Source organism: Entelurus aequoreus, linkage group LG21, assembly GCF_033978785.1.
Source record: "Entelurus aequoreus isolate RoL-2023_Sb linkage group LG21, RoL_Eaeq_v1.1, whole genome shotgun sequence".
Lineage (NCBI taxonomy): Eukaryota > Metazoa > Chordata > Actinopteri > Syngnathiformes > Syngnathidae > Entelurus > Entelurus aequoreus.
Window position 1 is genome coordinate 35600923 of NC_084751.1, and position 23245 is coordinate 35624167.

Here is a 23245-nt window from a genome sequence, read left to right on the forward strand (position 1 = left end):
TCAATGGTTGGAGTCTGCCCTCTGCATGATATACTAGTTACTATGGTAATCTAAGTCACAGCAGCTCAGACGAGGCACCAAGCAGTGTGGGTGGGGAGCGTTTCCACAGAGTGTTTCCAGAGCGGCCAGCCTGAAATGCGGGTGTCAGGGACAGACGCGGAAGGAGATTTTTATAACAAAGATCTAAAGCTTAGTGATATATCAGATGCATCAGATTGTAGGTGGGTTTATTTTGTACCCTTCGCGTTCATATTTTGCTTTGTTTGTTGCATTTTTGTTGTGTTTCTCTTGATTGTAAAATATGTCGACGGAGAGTGGGTGTGACGTTCGTATGTTGTCAATGTTCACTGTTTTATCGTTAATAGTTAATATTGTAAATCCCACATTCTTTAATTTCATGTACATTCTGGGTGTCTCATTCAGTAAAAAAATGTAAAATTCCATTCTGTTTGTTAAGGCGGTCTGTCATAACGTTTTTAGCATTCAATTATTGTGAGGTTTTGTATTAGTGTTCCTAAAAATAGGACCCAAGTACACATACTGTACAGCAGATTTTCACAGCTTACATATATATATATATAGATAGATAGATAGATAGATAGATAGATAGATAGATAGATAGATAGATAGATAGATAGATAGATAGATAGATAGATAGATAGATAGATAGATAGATAGATATGATAAACTGGGCACCCTGAGTAAAAAATAATTGCCCAGGCCTGCCTTACCACCTTGAAGACACCTGGAAATGAACATTTGATTTGGTACAAGGTGGCGCTATACCACATATACACCTGCGGCCTCATCAATAAAAGTGGACGTGGACTCCATCATAAGAAAACATTGCAGAAGCACAAAACTCAGAATTGTACACACTGTTTCATGAAAATCGACTGTTACATGTCTATTAAATATCATACTAATACTGCCGAACCTTGGTTGTCGTAAGTGATTTAACCCAAAACCATATTAAAACAATGCAAATCCAATCTGTTACAGACAACCAAAAATATGAAGCAAAAACACATTTCATAAAGAATGATGATAGTTTTACACGCAAAAAAGTGAAATACATAAAAAATTATGAATGAAATGTATTAATGAACATTTTCACATCACCTTTACCTTCTTGACAGCATAATTTATTGAGTTCAATAGTGTTTGTCACTGTCTTTATCAAAGTGCTGGCACTCACAATTTTGTTTGGCCCCATGCTGGACTATTTTGCAGTCGTACTCATTAAAAAACTGAGAGACTGAGTCACCAACTTGTGATTCTTTGTTTGAACACTTGATTAATTGACACACTGGCAAATTGTCATTAAATGAAAGGAAAACCCACAAAGCTGTTTTTATTCCATACATATGTTGCACTACTTGTCACATTTTCACCAACATTGGATTTTTCAAACAAAACCAACAAATTCTCCCCCACCTATAATACATAATGTTGGATATAGAGAACATACAAACCCTTTATTTGTTGAATCAAAAATATTGAAATTCAACGATTTTGGTGCATTTGCAAACAGCTAAAATTATGTACAAAGCCAACTATAACCTGCTACCCAAAAATGTACAACAATTCTTCTCAACAAAAGAAGAGAAATATAACCTTAGAGGAAAATCTAATTTAAAACATTTGTATGCTCGTACAACACTTAAAACCTTTATCATATCTGCATGTGGGATTAAATTATGGAATGGATTAAGCAAAGAAATCAAACAAAGCACCAATAGGATTCAGTTTAAGAGACTGTTCAAACTACAAGTGTTCAGAACACGAATTATGATGAACATCTTGAACCCTTTTTTTGTTTCTTTTAAGATAAAGATTATTTATTTGTTTACTTACTATGGTATATTATTTATTTATTCACTGTTCTGTTACAGAGAACAAGGAAATTGGATAAAATTGCTATGGAATGAAAAGGGGTAGGATTAAATAAGCTCTGCTTCTTCCTACTCCTTTTCGGACATGCTGTAACAAAACAACTGGAAATATGTGGCGCATTACATTGTATCGTATGCATGTTCCAAATAAACTGAAACTGAACTGAACCTGTGGAACAGCCTCAGAACTGGAGAGACTGTCTATATATATTTTTTTTTAAAAAGGTTAGAGACACCTTTTTAATCAGGCTTTTTCCTGATCATGTTAAACTCTTTAAATGTTTTTATTTTGTATTATATTTTTCATTTTATGTTGTTAATTTTCCCTTATAATTATTGTTATTATTATTACTATTATTCTCTTAATGTTATGTTTTTATTAATGTATTGTTTCTATTTGATTTTTACATATATTTTATATAATGTTTCATACTTTTTTAAAAACATTTTTTAGATGGCATTAATTGTAGTTATTCTCCAGTGTAGATGCCTCAAAAGTCAGTGCCATGCCATGTTGTGTTATTGTCAATAGTGTACGTGTGTGTGTTTTCATCTATTCTTTCTTCTTTATTTTTCTTCTGTAAATAACTTTTCATGCACCTGCCTGTGCATGAAACGTTCTGTATAAATAAATAACTAATAAAGTTTGACTGATTGAACAAAAAGGTTAAAATTGCAAAGTGACCCCCATATTTTGAAGCCATTGTTCTGTATTGTTGGAAATGTTTGGACACCACTAATGTAGTTCAGAGTTTACCCAGTAGGGGGCAGTGTCCTCCAAATTACTGTATTTACAAGCTGCTTTTATGCACATAAGCAACACTGCCTTCTCTTCACTGTTCAATTCACATCATTTCCAGCACGTCCGAAAAGGAGTAGGAAGAAGCAGAGCTTATTTAATCCCACCCCTTTTCATACAAACACTCGCCTTCCTAAGAAACATTTGACTTTTTGTTTTTGTTTTCTCTTTGGATTTAATTTTTTAAATGGTCCTTAAGGTGTTAAAACCGCAGACCCCAGTCCAGCACTGGGTTCTGGCTGGGTTCTGTGTGTTGCTATGGTAACTGCTTCTATCATGATGCTTAAGATATAAATCCATGTATTCAAAAGAACATCATCTACAACCTCAACCGAACCAAATATGTCTATTAAACAAAACGGAGCAAACCACGTACATTATGTCACACACATCTTTATAAAACATATTCATTATCATTCCTCTCAATGTATTTCTTACCCAGTTGTAAATATATGTACATTTTCACATTTACAGTAACCACCAAAAATAACCTATGTAAACCAGGTTTTATCCGCCCCACGCGGGATGAGTTTGCTATGTATAAAAATGAACCTGAAATTTTTGAATGAAAGAAACAGCTGTTCTAAATGTGTCCACTGGATGTCGCTATAGCAATTCTTTGTATCTTTGTAGATGATGCTACATATGTACAAAATAGACCACATGACGTGGAGGAAAATGATCAAAATACATAAATAACATCCTGTAATTTGATTTTGATATTATTTTTTTTTTTATCTTGATAGATTGAAAATTAACACCAATGAGTTGACTGATGAACATTATCACGTAATTTATTCATAAAACATAAATAACGGCAAATAAAGTATATATACTATTAACCCCAACATGTAATTATAAAAAAAAACAACAACATTATGATTTGTACAATTTCAGAATGTGCTTGTTTTATTTTTAAACAAAGAAAACAATCTGAAGTTGTCTTTATTTTTAAGTTATCGTGCCGTGATACTCCTTTTGGGAGTACATTTTTCTCTATGTGGCCCCCGATCTAAAATGAGTTTGACACCCCTGATGTAAACATTAATTTTCTAAAAATTTTTATTAATTAGTAGTACATCACACGTGTCAAACTCAAGGCCCGGGGACCAGCTCCGGCCCGACACGTCATTTAATGTGGCCCGCGAAAGCTTGGGAATAATGTGGATACTTCATCTTTCTTACTAAATGTTTTCATTGTTTCATTTTGATTGAAAAATGTAAGACATGAAATTTCATATGTTTTAAACTTTGATTGATATATATATATGTATGTATATATATATATACACAAATATTCAATTGTTATTGGTGTGAATCTTTGGGCACCTCGCCATTCCATTCCGATTCTTGGGGTGAGGATTTGATTCATAATCGATACTCGATTCTCTATTCAAACTGATTTTTGCAATGTAATATTTGGTATAATAATAACTACACCTTAACAAAACAGCTTACAGGTTGCAAAACCTCCTTTGTATGACACATACCCGCACCAAGTAAGCATAGAGAAGGCTTAAAAAATTCTAATTTTTAAAATGTATTCGTCAAAAAAAAATATACATACATTTTTGAAAATTACAAAAAAAATCAGGATTCGAATGTGATAAAAAAAAAAAATTTTTTAGCACCCTTAATTATTATATACCATATGATAGTTTGTAAAAATAACAAACACTTAAATATCTGCTTGTCACCTTGACTCAAAGCAAGTTATCCATCAATTTGTACGTACAAAAATCAAATAACCAAATGCAAAGGCAATAACATAATGAGGCGATTATACTTTTATATTCTTACATTCACTGTTACAAGCGGCCCTCTGAGGGCAGCCATGGCTGCGATGTGGCCCTCGATGAAAACAAGTTCAACACCCCTGTTGTAGATGATGTCATTGTCTCTTTTGCATAAATGACCATGATGCTATGGGACAGTGTTTTTCAACCTTTTTTGAGTCAAGGCATGCGTTGAAAAAATCTGGAGGCACACCACCAGCAGAAATTATTAAAAAAACGAAACTCAATTGACAGTAAAAAGTCGTTGTCGCAATTGTTGGATATGACTTTAAACCATAACCAAGAATGCATCAATATAGCTCTTGTCTCAAAGTAGGTGTACTGTCACCACCTGTCACATCACGCCGTGACTTATTTAGACTTTTTTATAGTTATATTATACATATATATGACTTTTTTATAGTTATATTAAATATATATATATATATATATATATATATATATATATATATATATATATATATATATATATATATATATATATATATATATATATATATATATATATATATATATATATATATATATATATATATACATATACACACAGTATATTATATTATATAATATATATATATATAAACACACGCACGCATGCGCGCACACACACACACACACATTTTTAACATCAATAAACACTGTTATTATGTGAATTCGGTCTCACCGTTACTGTTGGTGTGCGTGGGCGGGCTTGTGAAAGATGGCTGAGGGATGTGAATACGTCCGACCATGGTGAGCGGTTCATCGGCCACCGTTTCCTCGCTTTTGTCAGCGTCGTCGTTCTCCCCGTTGTCCCAAACGCTGCTCTCTGACGGGTACTCGTACGTGCTGTGAAGACTCGAGTCTTTGAAGGAGATCTTGAGCTGCAGGAGTTGAAGAAGGTTTAGTGCATAGTTCTGCATAGCTACCAATCCAATCAAAAACATTCAGTGTAATACGGCAGATTTATTTCCTCTGCTTTTAATTGTACATATTTTTTAAGTAGGTTTGGTGGCGCTATCTGCAGAGGGAAAAAAGATGAACCCATGCAGAGAGGCGTTGTCTCACACATCAATTCACTTTATTCAGCAAGCAAGATGCTTCAAACAGGTTGTGAACTTTACATTTTGTGAGTAAAATACTGCGTACTGTAATTGTAACGTGTAAAGTGCACTTAAGATGTGTTTTTGTTTAATTCAACTGTGAGAGACAAACTATAGACCTGCTGAAAGCTAAAAAAAACCTACATTTGATGGAGTCTTATGATGCTTAATATCCATATCACAATGATTTGCTTGTATTCAATTGAAAAGACTGCAAAGACAAGATACTTAACGTTCAAACTGGAAAACGTTGTTATTTTTTGCAAATATTAGCTCATTTGGAAATTGATGCCTGCAACATGTTTCAAAAAAGCTGGCACAAATGGCAAAAAAGACTGAGAAAGTTGAGGAATGCTCATCAAACACTTATTTGGAACATCCCACAGGTGAACAGGCTAATTGGGAACAGGTGGGTGCCATGATTGGGTATAAAAGCAGCTTCCATGAAATGCTCAGTCATTCACAAACAAGGATGGGGCGAGGGTCACCACTTTGTGAACAAATGCGTGAGCAAATTGTTGAACAGTTTAAGAACAACATTTCTCAACGAGCGATTTCAAGGAATTTAGGGATTTCACCATCTACGGTCCGTAATATCATCAAAAGGTTCAGAGAATCTGGAGAAATCACTGCACGTAAGCGATTATATTACGGACCTTTGATCCCTCAGGCGGTACTGCATCAAAAACCGACATCAGTGTGTAAAGGATATCACTACATGGGCTCAGGAACACTTCAGAAAACCACTGTCAGTAACTACAGCTCGTCGCTACATCTGTAAGTGCAAGTTAAAACTCTACTTTGCAAAGCGAAAGCCATTTATCAACAACACCCAGAAACGCCGCCGACTTCTCTGGACCCGAGCTCATCTAAGATGGACTGATGCAAAGTGGAAAGGTGTTCTGTGGTCTGACGAGTCCACATTTCAAATAGTTTTTGGAAACTGTGGACGTGGAAAAGAACCATCCGGACTGTTATAGGCGCAAAGTTCAAAAGCCAGCATCTGTGATGGTATGGGTGTGTATTAGTGCCCAAGGCATGGGTAATTTACACATCTGTGAAGGCACCATTAATGCTGAAAGGTACATACAGGTTTTGGAGAAACATATGTTGTATCCAAGCAACGTTATCATGGACGCCCCTGCTTATTTCAGCAAGACAATGCCAAGCCACATTCTGCACGTGTTACAACAGCGTGGCTTCATAGTAAAAGAGTGCAGGTACTAGACTGGCCTGCCTGTAGTCCAGACCTGTCTCCCATTGAAAATGTGTGGCGCATTATGAAGCCTAAAATACCACAACTTAAGCTGTACATCAAGCAGGAATGGGAAAGAATTCCACCTGAAAAGCTTCAAAAATGTGTCTCATCAGTTCCCAAACGTTTACTGAGTGTTGTTAAAAGGAAAGGCCATGTAACACAGTGGTAAAAAAAAAGCCCTTGTGCTAACTTTTTTGCAATGTGTTGCTATACAATTCTTAGTTAATGATTATTTAAAAAAAAAAGAAGTTTCTCAGTTCGAACATTAAATATCTTGTCTTTGCAGTCTATTCAATTGAATATAAGTTGAAAAGGATTTGCAAATCATTGTATTCTGTTTTTATTTACGAATTACACAACGTGCCAACTTCCCTGGTTTTGGGTTTTGTAATTGTAACACTCAAATCTCTCTTACAAGACACATTTTTATTACAACCATGACAAATTAGAGTTTATTACTTCCTTACAACTCTGCAAATAGATTGTCTTATCACACAGAAAAGGCCTTTGCCCACAGTAGCAGGAAGTCAGGCCAGTTTTCCAATCAGGTTCCTAACGTATACTTTGTTCCGGCCAGTGTGGGTCAGACTGTAATATGTACAAAAGCTAAGTGGGATACAGTAGGTGGTTGCCAATAGTGCTGTGGCGGTCAGGTCAGTAAGCATCTTATAGTGTACAGCAGAACAAATATCTGTTTAGCAGCATAATGCTGTCTGCAAATTAAGCACCAATTAAGCCAACATGGATGGTTTCAAGGGTTTAAAGAAAGCAGTCAATACATTTACAAGCACTAACATTTGAAATATTACGTGTCTGACTGCACAATACTCATACCCGCTCATATCTCCACTAAGTGCTTGTGTCTCTACTTCCTGTCGACCACTAAGATGTATGGGTAATGTTGTTACTTTACACCAGGGCTATTTAACTGGGCCTGGGAATGACACCATACTAGTCCCCGAGTTCTATTCAAAACTTGGAAGAAAAACATTTTTGTAGCAAATTCCTAAAAGCACTCGAGTGCTCCTGTTGTATAGATGAATTTGGACCACTTACATTTTTTTTGCAAACTATGTCCGGGGTCTCTGTTGTGGTATTTTAGGCTTCATATTGCGCCACACATTTTCAATGGGAGACAGGTCTGGACTACAGGCAGGCCAGTCTAGTACCCGCACTCTTTTACTATGAAGCCACGCTGTTGTAACACGTGGCTTGGCATTGTCTTGCTGAAATAAGCAGGGGCGTCCATGATAACATTGCTTGGATGGCAACATATGTTGCTCCAAAACCTGTATGTACCTTTCAGCAATAATGGTGCCTTCACAGATGTGTAAGTTACCCATGCCTTGGGCACTAATACACCCCCATACCATCACAGATGCTGGCTTTTGAACTTTGTGCCTATAACAATCCAGATGGTTCTTTTCCTCTTTGTTACTTGAGGACACAACGTCCACAGTTTCCAAAAACAATTTGAAATGTGGACTCGTCAGACCGCAGAACACTTTTCCACTTTGCATCAGTCCATCTTAGATGAGCTCGGGCCCAGCGAAGCCGGCGGCGTTTCTGGGTGTTGTTGATAAATGGATTTCGCTTTGCATAGTAGAGTTTTAACTTGCACTTACAGATGTAGAGAAGAACTGTAGTTACTGACAGTGGTTTTCTGAAGTGTTCCTGAGCCCATGTGGTGATATCCTTTACACGCTGATGTCGCTTTTTGATGCAGTACTGCCTGAGGGATCGAAGGTGCGTAATATCATCGCTTACGTGCAGTGATTTCTCCAGATTCTCTGAACTTTTTGATGATATTGCAGACCTTAGATGGTGAAATCCCTTAATTCCTTGCAATAGCTGGTTGAAAAATGTTGTTCTTAAACTGTTTGGCAATTTGCTCACGCATTTGTTTACAAAGCGGTGACCCTCGCCCCATCCTTGTTTGTGAATGAGTGAGCATTTCATGGAAGCTGCTTTTATACCCAATAATGGCACCCACCAGATTGTTCACCTGTGGGATGTTCCAAATAAGTGTTTGATGAGCATTCTTCAACTTTCTCAGTCTTTTTTGCCCCTTGTGCCAGCTTTTTTGGAAACATGTTGCAGGCACCAAATTCCAAATGAGCTAATATTTGCAAAAAATAACAAAGTTTACAGTTCGAACGTTAAGTATCTTGTCCTTGCAGTCTATTCTTTTTTTTTATTTTTTATTTTTTTTTTTTTATTTTTATAATGTCCTGCCCAGCTTCTCGGGCAAATCATATAGCAGATGTAGATGCCCATATCGGCTGTTCAGATTTACTTTACAAAAGAGAAGTGTAGGATACTTCTCTTGTTGCCTTACTTGTATTTTGACTTTATTAAATGTATTTATATTATCATTTGGTGCAGCCGGGCCGGGGGATAGAAAGAGAGAAAAAGGAAGACAGAGGGGGGAATTGTGGGGACAAGAGGGGGATTAGACAGAGAGACAAAAACAACAACAGCAAACACAACAACAACAACAACAGAGCAACATCAGCAAATACGACATGTACAAATATGATGGTAAAAGTAATAGCAAATAAGCAGTTAGCGAAAATTAAAAAAAAAAAAAAAAATACAGAAATGACAATGAGCATTATTACACTAAAAATGGAGCAATATGAATACCAATAGAAATAGTGCTATTGATAATAAACAATACCAGTACTTTACCTTTATTATCAACAATACAATTGTTCAAATGCAACAATACATATACGTAATGATAACTTGAGATACGAAAGAATGCAGAAAAATGGAGTCTATTCAATCGAATGTAGCTTGAAAAGGATTTGCAAATAATTGTATTCTGTTTTTATTTACCATTTACACAACGTGCCAACTTCACTGGTTTTGGGGTTTGTACTTTGCTAGCTAGCTAAAAAGTGTGAGACGAAGTTGTGTGAAAGGTAACTTAAACTACCATTTTAGCCAAAGTCCGCCAGCTGAACTTTGTCTATATCAATTCAGTTTATTTTTATTTGTCAGGAACTTCAGGTGTAAACATGGTCACTTTGCTGTGCAATGAAGAAAGGCACACACGCACACACACACACACACACACACACACACACACACACACACACACACACACACACACACACACACACACACACACACACACACACACACACACACACACACACACACACACACACACACACACACACACACACACACACACACACACACACACACAGATGCGCTGAGATCATAAGATTAAACATAAAATGTATTAGATAGCTAAAATGTTAATAATTAATCAATGATATGATTCTATACATTGAGTCATAATAAATGACTACCTATGCCAGGAGTTAATGATCAATATAGTCTGCAGCTTTTTAGACATCAGCACTTTCTTTTTCAGCAAGTTAGATAGTTTGAGTGTTTTGTTATTTGTTTTTATTGCTGCTATTTTAACTGGGGTTTTTTTTACATGACAAAATATACTTTGTTTTTTTTAGCACTTTTGCTGTGCTTGCTTTTATATAGAAAAAAGTATAAAATAGTTATTTTTATTTTGGTAAGAGAGGAACGAGCAGCATAGTTACAGTATAACTAAATATTTATCATTGAATTAGTCATCTCTGTAGTTAGTAAGCACATGCATACTAAATAACTCAAGCTGGACTGAAAAGTTCATGCGACCTCCAAATGGACAAGCGGTAGAAAATAGATGGACGGATGGCTACTGAATATGTGTACGCTTTATAATCTGATTAGATTAGACTAACAATGACACCACTACCAGGCTAATTTATAGCGCTGCTACCAGGCTAATTTATGACACCAATGCCAGGCTAACAATGACACCGCTACTAGGCTAATATATGACACCACTACCAGGCTAACAATGACACCGCGACCAGGCTAACAATGACACCGCTACCAGGCTAATATATGACACCACTACCAGGCTAACAATGACACCGCGACCAGGCTAACAATAACACCACTACCAGGCTAATATATGACACCACTACCAGGCTAACAATGACACCGTTATCAAACTAATTTATGACACCGCGACCAGGCTAACAATGACACCACGACCAGGCTAACAGTGACACCACGACCAGGCTAACTTATGACACCATGACCGGGCTAACTTATAACACCACTACCAGGCTAACTTATGACACCACTACCAGGCTAACAATGACACCCCTACCAGGCTAACAATGACACCACTACTAGGCTAACTTATGACACCACGACCAGGATAACAATGACACCACTACCAGGCTAACTTATGACACCACGGCCAGGCTAACAATGACATCACGACCAGGCTAACAATGACATCACGACCAGGCTAACAATGACACCACTACCAGGCTAACAATGACACTAATACCAAACTAACTTATGACACCACTACCAGGCTAACAATGACACCATTACCAGGCTAACAATGACACCACTACCATGCTAACTTATTACACCACTACCAGGCTAACAATGACACCACTACCAGGCTAACTTATGACACCACGACCAGGCTAACAATGACACCACGACCAGGCTAGCAATGACACCACTACCAGGCTAATTTATGACACCACTACCAGGCTAACAATGACACCACTACCAGGCTAACTTATGACACCACAACCAGGCTAACTATGACACCACTACCAGGCTTACTTATGACACCACTACCAGGCTAACCTATGGCACCACTACCAGGCTAACAATTACACCACTTCTAGACTAACTTATGACACCATTGCTAGGCTAACAATGACACCACTACCAGGCTAATATATGACACCACTACCAGGCTAACTTATGACACCACTACCAGGCTAACAATGACACCACTACCAGGCCAGCAATGACACCACAACCAGGCTAACTTATGACACCACTACCAGGCAAACAATGACACCACGACCAGGCTAACTTATGACACCACGACCAGGCTAACAATGACACCACGACCAGGCTAACTTATGACACCACTACCAGGCCAGCAATGACACCACAACCAGGCTAACAATGACACCAAGACCAGGCTAACAATGACACCACGACCAGGCAAACTTATGACACCACTACCAGGCTAACTTATGACACCACTACCAGGCTAACAATGACACCACTACCAGGCTAACTTATGACACCACGACCAGGCTAACAATGGCACCACGACCAGGCTAACAATGACACCACGACCAGGCTAACTTATGACACCACTACCAGGCTAACTTATGACACCACGACCAGGCTAACAATGACACCACGACCAGGATAGCAATGACACCACTACCAGGCTTACTTATGACACCACTACCAGGCTAATTTATGACACCACTACCAGGCTAACAATGACACCACTACCAGGCTAACTTATGACACCACAACCAGGCTAACAATGACACCACTACCAGGCTAACCTATGGCACCACGGCCAGGCTAACAATGACACCACGACCAGGCTAACTTATGACACCACTACCAGGCTAACAATGGCACCACTACCAGGCTGACAATGACACCACTACCAAACTAACTTATGACACCACTACCAGGCTAAATTATGACACCACTACCAGGCTAATTTACGACACCACTACCAGGCTAACAATGACACCACTACCAGGATAACAATGACACCATGACCAGGCTAACTTATGACACCACTACCAGGCTAACTTATGACACCAATACCAGGCTAACAATGGCACCACTACCAGGCTAACAATGACACCACTACCAAACTAACTTATGACACCACTACCAGGCTAAATTATGACACCACTACCAGGCTAACAATGACACCGCTACCAGGCTAACTTACAGGGAAGGCAACAAAGGTGACTGTAGACACAAAGTTGAATCATAAAATGCAACCTTATCCGAGCAAAAACGATGCATATTTATCCGGGAGAGTCTTGATACCAATATTCTTGACCCAGCCACACTCAAAGAAGTTGTGGACCTCCATACTTTTCCAAGTTTTCATCTGTTTTGTGGTGTAAAATAGCGTCTGGAGCACACGATAGTTCGATTTGTTGCTCCAGAAAATAATCTTTTATCACTCGACAAATCTTTTTTTTTGATAAAGTGTAGGGATTTATTCCATTGCATAGGTACATTTTTTATTAGCATCTGCTTTTTGCAGGAAGAAATAGGCCCCTTGCATACTCAGATAGTTTATGCGCCGCTTTCCGTACAACAGCCATCTTAGCTTGGTTGACCACCACTGGTTTTCACTTCCGGGAAGAAGTCACGCGTGGTAATAAAAGCTAATGCCGACCAAAGGGTGTCAGCTGACTGCTCTTACAGCTGCCCTTAGCTCCATTTAAATCTGCCTTAATCTCCATCACAAGGCCACAAGCCAACAACAATACCTCAGATTTGAGACCATTCAACTGCATCCAAGATATGGACATTCTGCAGGTAGCATATTTATGATGAAAGATTTCAATATTGAACACACTCATCCACGTTACAAATGTATTCCATCCATTATTTACATCTATAAACTCTTTTTTCCAATATCGTCGGTACTGAATACTGTAAACCACATTATTCTCGGAGAGTCGCATCAATTCTCGGCATAGGAGCCCTGTGTCGAAAGAAGAATGCCTGCTGTCTTAAAAAAAATGATCCAGTGCTTCCTTATTTTTACTTATTCGTGGAAGCCTGTCACAAATGCGGACATAAACAAGTCATAATGAAAGTGTGGCAGTGTAGCATAACTGTAGATGTGGCGTAACTCTTTAGCCACTTTGTTGCCAATACAAGTGAAAGAGAAGTGTATTTTGGCTCATGCATTTATTCAATAATCAAAAACAAGCGGTCACAAAAGTATTCTCCAAACAACTGAGAGTGGAGATCCGCCACCACAAGCCCAGGGAGTGTGCAGAAAACCCCCAGAAGCGTACAACCCAACCTTGATCACTTCTATAAAAGCAAAGAGAACAGCTTCTGGCAACACCTCTGCTTTATTTATTTCACCAGAAAGGCAATATGTAACCTGGGGGCCACTTGCTGAGTGCAGTTGTTTTTATGGTATGTTGTCGAAATTTGTAAAACAATAAAACAGCAAACATGTAATGAGAAAAGGCTGAAATGTTGATACTAACAACACATATAAACACAAAGAATTGTCTTTAAATATATGTTTTAGCCTTTTTATTTGCCTATTCCATTACAAATGACATGGTGACATCACACTAACACCATAAGGAAAGGATATTAAGAACAATAGTGTTTGTTTTAAATACAAAACCCAAAACCAGTGAAGTTGGCACGTTGTGTAAATCAAAAATAAAAACAGAATACAATGATTTGCAAATCCTTTTCAACTTATATTCAATCGAATAGACTGCAAAGACATGATATTTAACGTTCGAACCGGAAAACTTTGTTATTTTTTTTGCAAATATTAGCTCATTTGGAATTTGATGCCTGCAACATGTTTCAAAAAAGCTGGCACGAGTGGCAAAAAAGACTGAGAAAGTTGAGGAATGCTCATCAAACACTTATTTGGAACATCCCACGGGTGAACAGGCTAATTGGGAACAGGTGGGTGACATGATTGGGTATAAAAGCAGCTTCCATTAAATGAAGAAACCGGAAAGTTAATTACTTTGAAGTCGACCAATAAAAACGCAATAAACAGGGACAGAAATTTGACTAGGCAAATATAAACAAAACAAAACAAAACACCGGCGGAAAGCGATAATCGATAAAAAAAACAAGTAAGCCGGAGTTCTGACCCGCAGAAGGCAGGGTCGGTAAAAAATAAAAAAAAATCTGCGTCCTGGGGATGCGCGGACTTCCGGAATTGCGCGTCCTTTCTGATTTTAATGCGTAAAAAGACACAAAAAGTGCGTTAACGCCAACAGTGGTGACCCACATAGGCTCCATTGTTTGTTGACTTTTGTTGGCATTTATTTACTAGTTAAAATGCATACAAAAAGAAAAACATATGTGGGCTTGTTTTACTTGTGAATGATAGGCAAAATGTTAAAAAAAAAAGTGCAGTTCCCCTTTAAAAGTGAATGAGAGTGTGAATTGTATTTATATAGCTCTTTTCTCTAGTGACTCAAAGTGCTTTTACATAGTGAAACCCAATATCTAAGTTACATTTAAACCAGTGTGGGTGGCACTGGGAGCAGGTGGGTAAAGTCTCTTGCCCAAGGACACAACGGCAGTAGCTAGGATGGCGGAAGCGGGGATCGAACCTTGAACCCTCAAGTTGCTGGCACGGCCGCCCTATTAACCGAGCTATACCGCCCCAATGGGAATTGACTAGAGATGTCCGATAATGGCTTTTTTTGCCGATATCCGATATTCCCCAACTCTTAATTACCGATTCTGATATCAATCGATACCGATATATACAGTCGTGGAATTAACACATTATTATGCCTAACTTTGTTGTGATGCCCCGCTGGATGCATTAAACAATGTAACAAGGTTTTCCAAAATAAATCAACTCAAGTTATGGAAAAAAAATGCCAACATGGCACTGCCATATTTATTATTGAAGTCACAAAGTGCATTATTTGTTTTAACATGCCTCAAAACAGCAGCTTAGAATTTGGGACATGCTCTCCCTGAGAGAGCATGAGGAGGTTGAGGTGGGCGGGGTTGAGGTGGGGGAGGGGGGTAGGGGCTAGCGGGGGTGTATATTTTAGCGTCCCGGAAGAGTTAGTGCTGCAAGGGGTTCTGGGTATTTGTTCTGTTGTGTTTATGTTGTGTTACGGTGCGGATGTTCTCCCGAAATGTGTTTGTCATTCTTGTTTGGTGTGGGTTCACAGTGTGGCGCATATTTGTAACAGTGTTAAAGTTGTTTATACGTCCGCCCTCAGTGTGACCTGTATGGCTGTTGACCAAATATGCCTTGCATTCACTTGTGTGTGTGAAAAGCCGTAGATAATATGTGATTGGGCCGGCACGCAAAGGCAGTGCCTTTAAGGTTTATTGGCGCTCTGTACTTCTCCCTACGTCCGTGTACACAGCGGCGTTTTAAAAAGTCATAAATTTTACTTTTTGAAGCCGATACCGATAATTTCCGATGTTACATTTTAAAGCATTTATCGGCCGATAATATCGGCAGTCCGATATTATCGGACATCTCTAGTATCGACTACTAAAATACTGGTATTGTGACGACCCTAATCACTTCATACAATCATTTAATTTTCATCCCTAACAAAAGAGCTACTAAACACTACATATTAATTAAATTCAGAGTCATATGTGATCTTTATTTAGTTTGTGTTGATTCAGTCAGTGTTTCCGTAAACTGGCATCCGGCCACAGGAAGTCTCAAGCTAAGAGCCCGACTCTCAATAAATCATCCGCAGAGATCACTTCCTCTTTCACTTTGCTTTTTATCTGGTTTGCGAGCAATTCTCTCAAGAGAGCTTCCTCTCTCAAACTGAATATTTTACGGTTGAGGCCACGTTGGAGACAAGTGATTTTTTAATATTTGTGAGTCTTGTCGGAGATCTGTGTGACAAAAGTCTGCGTCACGGAGGCAGAAGTCAATCATCCTCTGTCCTCCGGCTGTGGGAAACGTGACAATGAAGTAGTCCTCATTCAGCAGTGTGCTCCGATGCCAAGCTGGAACACGGGGCAGACTAACAACTCTTTCATTGTCTTGTTTCTGTTTGATAGCCATCAAAGACTGCATGCTCCAGAGAATGGGCATGAACCGACGTCTTTCTTTTGTCAAATTTCAAGAACGCCAGAAGAAAAATAGGAAACAGATGAAACTACCAAACAAAGACTATTAAATAAATTAGGTAGAGTACAAGCTGTTTAGGTCAACATCGCTCAGATGGGCTGACTTGTGTTGTCGACATAAGTGGCTGTCGCCCTAACCCGAAATAATACCGACTTTCACTAAATGCCTTTTTCAAACCTCCATGCCAACACAAAATACACTATATTGCCAAAAGTATTTGGCCACCTGCCTTGACTCACATATGAACTTGAAGTGCCATCCCATTCCTAAACCATAGGGTTCAATATGACGTCGGTCCATCTTTTGCAGCTATTACAGCTTCAACTCTTCTGGGAAGACTGTCCATTGATTGATTGATTGATTGATTGATTGATTGAAACTTGTATTAGTAGATTGCACAGTGAAGTACATATTCCGTACAATTGACCACTAAATGGTAACACCCGAATAAGTTTTTCAACTTGTTTAAGTTAAATCAGGGGTGTCCAAACTTTTTCCACTGAGGGCCGTACACGGAAAAATTTAAGCATGCGGGGGCCATTTTGATATTTTTCATTTTCAAACCTTAACAAAATATATGGATTTTTTTTTTTTAAACATTTAGGGCTCCCGGGGACCATAAAGGGTCTCAGTCATTAAAATGTAAAATATAAGTCAAATTATTATTATTTTTTATTTAACGCTTACAGTAAATCTCTATATCAACTTCAGGTTGATATAAAGTTAAAAAAAAAAAAAGGTTTTATGCCTTTTCTGTCAAAGACAACTTTGTTTTTTATAGTAAAACTGAAATATGCAGTATTTAGTAATTAGAGCCCTAAAAGATCAATAATGCAGGACACCATTGATTTTAATTCTTTAATATTTTTGAGTAATCACAGTGAAATGTTAAATAAAATCCTACTAAATCTATTTGGGATCCAAAAGGTCCCCCACTCATAAAGTGATACATTTTTATTACGTTTTTTTTACTTTTAACACTTAAATTACGAGATCAACTTCAGATATATCTGTCGATTTTACGTTTGAACTATTATTTTGTTTGTATTATGCTCTTTTGTCAAATAAAACTTTGATGTTTTTTTATGGCAACCACACAATATATGCAATATTTTTTCCACATAAAACATTTTAAAGTGATATTTTTTTAACTAATAATTCATTATAACATAGATTTTTAGTCTTTTTTTTTTATTTTTAGCAATGGCAAAAAAAAGAAAAATAAACAAAGACAAAAGAAAAAAAAAAACAGCCTGACATGGCAGCTTTGTGTCAACATTGCAACTTTTTCTTGTTAGATTTCACCTCATTCCACTTTTTTTTAAATGTTTTTTGAAATTTTTGCAATATTATCAATCTTGCAAATTTTGCAGAATGTGTGGCGGGCCGGTACAATTAGTTGCGGGCCGCAAATGGCCCCCGGGCCGCACTTTGGACACCCCTGACTTAAATTGATTCATGATACAGATATATACTATTTTCATAATACAGTCATCACACAAGATAATCATCAGAGTATATACGTTGAATTATTTACAATCCGGGGTGTGGGATATGGAGGGGGGGGTTTAGGTTTGGTTGGTATCAACACTTCAGTCATCAACAATTGCATCATCAGAGAAATGGACATTGGAACAGTGTAGGACTGACTTGGTAGGATATGTACAGCAATTAGTGGACACAGAGAGAGAGATCAGAAAGTATAAGAAAAAGTGTCTACATTTGATTATTTACATTTGATTATTTACAATCCGAAGAGGTATGATGAGGAAGGGAGGGTGTAAGTTTAGGGTTGAAGTTGCCTGGAGGTGTTCTTTTAGTGCGGTTTTGAAGGAGGATAGAGATGCCCTTTCTTTTACACCTGTTGGGAGTGCATTCCATATTGATGTGGCATAGAAAGAGAATGAGTTAAGACCTTTGTTAGATCGGAATCTGGGTTTAACGTGGTTTGTGGAACTCCCCCTGGTGTTGTGGTTATGGCGGTCATTTAGGTTAAGGAAGTAGTTTGACATGTACTTCGGTATCAGGGAGGTGTAGCGGATTTTATAGACTAGGTTGCAGAGTGTGTTTATGGGAATTTTCCACCATTATTCCAAAAGCGCATTGGTGAGGTCACACACTGATGTTGGTCGAGAAGGCCTGGCTCTCAATTCATCCCAAAGGTGTTCTATTGGGTTCAGGTCAGGACTCTGTGCAGGCCAGTCAAGTTCATCCACACCAGACTCTGTCATGCATGTCTTTATGGACCTTGCTTTGTGCACTGGTGCACAGTCATGTTGGAAGAGGAGAGGGGCCCGCTCCAAACTGTTCCCACAAGGTTGGGAGCATGGACTCCTGAGAGCGGCCCATTCTTTCACAAATGTTTGTAGAAACAGTCTCCATGCCTAAGTGCTTGATTTTATACACCTGGGGCCGGGCCTAGTGATTAGGACACCTGATTCTGATCATTTGGATGAGTACAAAACACTTTTGGCAATATAGTGTCGACAAGTTGCACAATGAGTGCATACAAACACAAATAAGTACTATTGTCTTTATGTACACTGGCTGTTGTTTCACCTTGTGCAGACGTAGGGAAGTGAAAAGACTAAGTTTGTGAAATATACTTAAATTTTACATTGTGAATGACCTCACCGTCGTGGCAAAATCCTTCAGATGGCCTTGAAAATGCAGCTTGTCATTCCATCTCCATGCAGTACATTACATTGTAACTCTGAATTAACACACATTATACACCAAGAGTGTCGATTTTTGAATTAATTCTTATTTGCAACGAATCTTAATCGATGACATTTTTTTTAAGTAAATTTTTTTTAAATTAAGTCTTGTCCAGCCACTCAGGCAAATCATATTGTTAATGTAGACGTCCATATCTGCTGTACAGATTTACTTTAGAAAAGAGAAATATTGGATATTTCTCTTGTTGCCTTGTTTGTATTTGACTTTATTAAATGTTTGGGTAGAATTTTACAAAACCCAAAACCAGTAAAGTTGGCACGTTGTGTGAATGGTAAATAAAAACAGAATACAATGATTTGCAAATCCTTTTCAACTTATATCCAATTGAATAGACTGCAAAGAGAAGATACTTAATGTTTGAACTGAGAAACATTGTTATTTTTTGCAAATATTAGCTCATTTGGAATTTGATGCCTGCAATATGTTTCAAAAAAGCAGGCACAAGTGGCAAAAAAGACTGAGAAGGTTGAGGAATGCTCATCAAACACTTATTTGGAACATCCTACAGGTGAACAGGCTAATTGGGAGCGGGCGGGTGCCATGATTGGGTATAAAAGCAGCTTCCATGAAACGCTCAGTCATTCACAAACAAGGGTGGGGCGAGGGTCACCACTTTGTGAACAAATGTGTGAGCAAATTGTCGAATAGTTTAAGAACAACATTTCTCAATGAGCTATTGCAAGAAATTTAGGGATTTCCCCATCTTCGGTCCGTAATATCATCAAAAGGTTCAGAGAAACTGGAGAAATCACTGCACGTAACACTGAATGCCCGTAACCTTCGATCCCTCAGGCGGTACTGCATCAAAAACCGACATCAGTGTGTAAAGAATATCAGGAACACTTCAGAAAACCACTGTCAGTAAGTACAGTTTGTCGCTACATCTGTGAGTGCAAGTTAAAACTCTACTATGCAAAGCAAAAGCCATTTATCCACAACACCCAAAAAACGCCGCCGGCTTAGCTGGGCCCGAGCTCATCCAAGATGGACTGATGCAAAGTGGAAAAGTGTTCTGTGGTCTGATGAGTCCACATTTCAAATTGTTTTTGGAAACTGTGGACGTCGTGTCCTCCGGACCAAAGAGGAAAAGAACCATCCGGATTGTTATAGGCGCAAAGTTCAAAAGCCAGCATCTGTGATGGTATGGGGGTGTATTAGTGCCCAAGGCATGGGTAACTTACACATCTGTGAAGGCACCATTAATGCTGAAAGGTACATACAGGTTGCCATCCAAGCAACGTCTTTTACATGGACGCCCCTGCTTATTTCAGCAAGACAATGCCAAGCCACGTATTACAACAGCGTGGCTTCATAGTAAAAGAGTGCGGGTACTAGACTGGCCTGCCTGTAGTCCAGACCTGTATCCCATTGAAAATGTGTGGCGCATTATGAAGCCTAAAATACCACAACGGAGACCCCGGACTGTTTTACAACTTAAGCTGTACATCAAGCAAGAATGGGAAAGAATTGAAGAACTAGAGGAGTTCCTTAAGGTTCCATTTTAATCGTTTGGGCGATTCAGGTGATGGCCGCAAATTCAGTTAAAAAAACTTGTGAGAGACTCACATTTTTGCAGCAGACGGTCCTTAAAAACATTAAAGCGTTGTAATAGAAATTATCTTTGAATTGGGTTTTTTTGAAGAAGAAGGTCCTTAAAAACAGCAGCGCGCTCTGGTAACTGACAAAATAAATAAACCACAATCAAATGTCTACTACTGGTTCACAGGAATATGCAAAATAAGACTGATAGTGAAGAGAGAGGTCTGGCCCCCCTGTCCTCTGCTTTCTGGAATTTCAGTTCAGTTCAGCTCAGTTTCAGTTTATTTGGAACATGCATACGATACAATGTAATGCATCACACAATTCCAGTTGTTTCATTTCAGCACGTCCGAAAAGGAGTAGGAAAAAGCAGAGCTTATTTAATCCTACCCCTTTTCATACCATAGCAATTTTATCCAATTTCCTTGTTCTTTGTAACAGAACAGTGAACAAACAAATAATAAATAATATACCATAGTAAGCAAACAAATATTAAATACATAAACAATCTTTGTCTCAATACAAAAAAAAAAGAATAAAAAAAGGTTTCAGGATGTTCATCATAATTCTTGTTCTGTGTACTTTGTGAACACTTGTATTTTGAACAGTCTCTTAAACTGAATCATATTGGTGCTTTGTTTGATTTCTTTGCATAATCCGTTCCATAATTTATTCCACATACAGATATGCTAAAGGTTTTAAGTTTTGTACGAGCATACAAATGTTTTAAATTACATTTTCCTCTAAGGTTATATTTCTCCTCTTTTGTTGAGAAGAATTGTTGTACATTTTTGGGTAGCAGGTTATAGTTTGCTTTATACATTATTTTAGCTGTTTGCAAATGCACCAAATCGTCTAATTTCAATAATTGTGATTTAATAAATAAAGTGTTTGTATGTTCTCTATATCCAACATTATGTATTATTCTAATTGATCTTTTTTATAACACCGTTAGTGAATGAAGCGCACATTTGTAGTTATTTCCCCATATTTCTGCACAATAACTCAGATATAGTAACACTAGCAAGCAGTAGAGAATATGAAGTGATTTTTGGTCTAGAACATGTTTTGCTTTATTCATTATTGACGTGTTCCTTGCTACTTTATGTTGTATATTTTTTACATGAGATTTCCAATTAATTTTATCATCTATTATTAGACCCAAAAATGTGTCTTCTTTTACCCTTTCGATATTTACTCCGTCTATTTATATTTGTGTTCTCTTCTACTGTTACCAAATAGCATTATTTTAGTCTTACTGATATTCAAAGATAGTCTGTTTTTGTCAAACCATCTTTTTAATTTGTTAATTTCTTCTGTTATTATTTGTATTATCTTCTGTGTGTTCTCTCCTGAACAAAATGCCGTGGTATCATCTTAGACTTAGACTTCCTTTTTATTGTCATTCAAATTTGAACTTTACAGTACAGATAAGAACAAAATTTTGTTGCATCAGCTCATGGTAGTGCAGGATTAAAAAATCTGCAAACAATACTAACTTTAAGTTCTGTGTAAAAAATGTGATGCAATGTGGCCCCCAAAACAATGTAGTTGAATATTCTTGACTTAAAGTATAAACACTAGAGATGTCCGATAATATTGGCCTGCCGATATTATCGGCCGATAAATGCTTTAAAATGTGATATCGGAAATTATCGGTATCGGTTTCAAAAAGTAAAATGTATGAATTTTTAAAACGCAGCTGTACGGAGTGGTACACGGATGTAGGGAGAAGTACAGAGCGCCAATAAACCTTAAAGGCACTGCCTTTGCGTGCCGGCCCAATCACACAAGTGAATGCAATTCATACTTGGTCAACAGCCATACAGGTCACACTGAGGGTGGCCGTATAAACAACTTTAACACTGTTACAAATATGCGCCACACTGTGAACCCACACCAAACAAAAATGACAAACACATTTCGGGAGAACATCCGCACTGTAACACAACATAAACACAACAGAACAAATACCCAGAACCCCTTGCAGCACTAACTCTTCCGGGACGCCACAATATACATCCCCTGCTACCCTCTACCCCCAAAAACCCAGCCCACCTCAACCTCCTTATGCTCTCTCAGGGAGAGCATGTCCCAAATTCCAAGCTGCTGTTTTGAGGCATGTTAAAAAAATAATGCACTTTGTGACTTCAATAATAAATATGGCAGTGCCATGTTGGCATTTTTTTCCATAACTTGAGTTGCTTTATTTTGGAAAACCTTGTTACATTGTTTAATGCATCCAGCGGGGCATCACAACAAAATTAGGCATAATAATGTGTTTATTCCACGACTGTATATATCGGTACCGGTTGATATCGGAATCGGTAATTAAGAGTTGGACAATATTGGAATATCGGCAAAAAAGCCATTATCGGACATCTCTAATAAACACTTTGTAGGACTC

The 23245-nt window shown here is 38.0% G+C and overlaps 1 protein-coding gene across 1 annotated transcript in view; it reads right to left on the reverse strand.

The window, feature by feature from the left end:
- Positions 1-23245, reverse strand: part of tprn (taperin) — a 76198-nt gene that overhangs the window by 9096 nt on the left and 43857 nt on the right. Inside the window, exon 2 of the mRNA XM_062031567.1 lies at positions 5155-5353. Coding sequence (XP_061887551.1) covers positions 5155-5353 — 199 coding nt within the window. The remainder of the gene's footprint in view (positions 1-5154; positions 5354-23245) is intronic.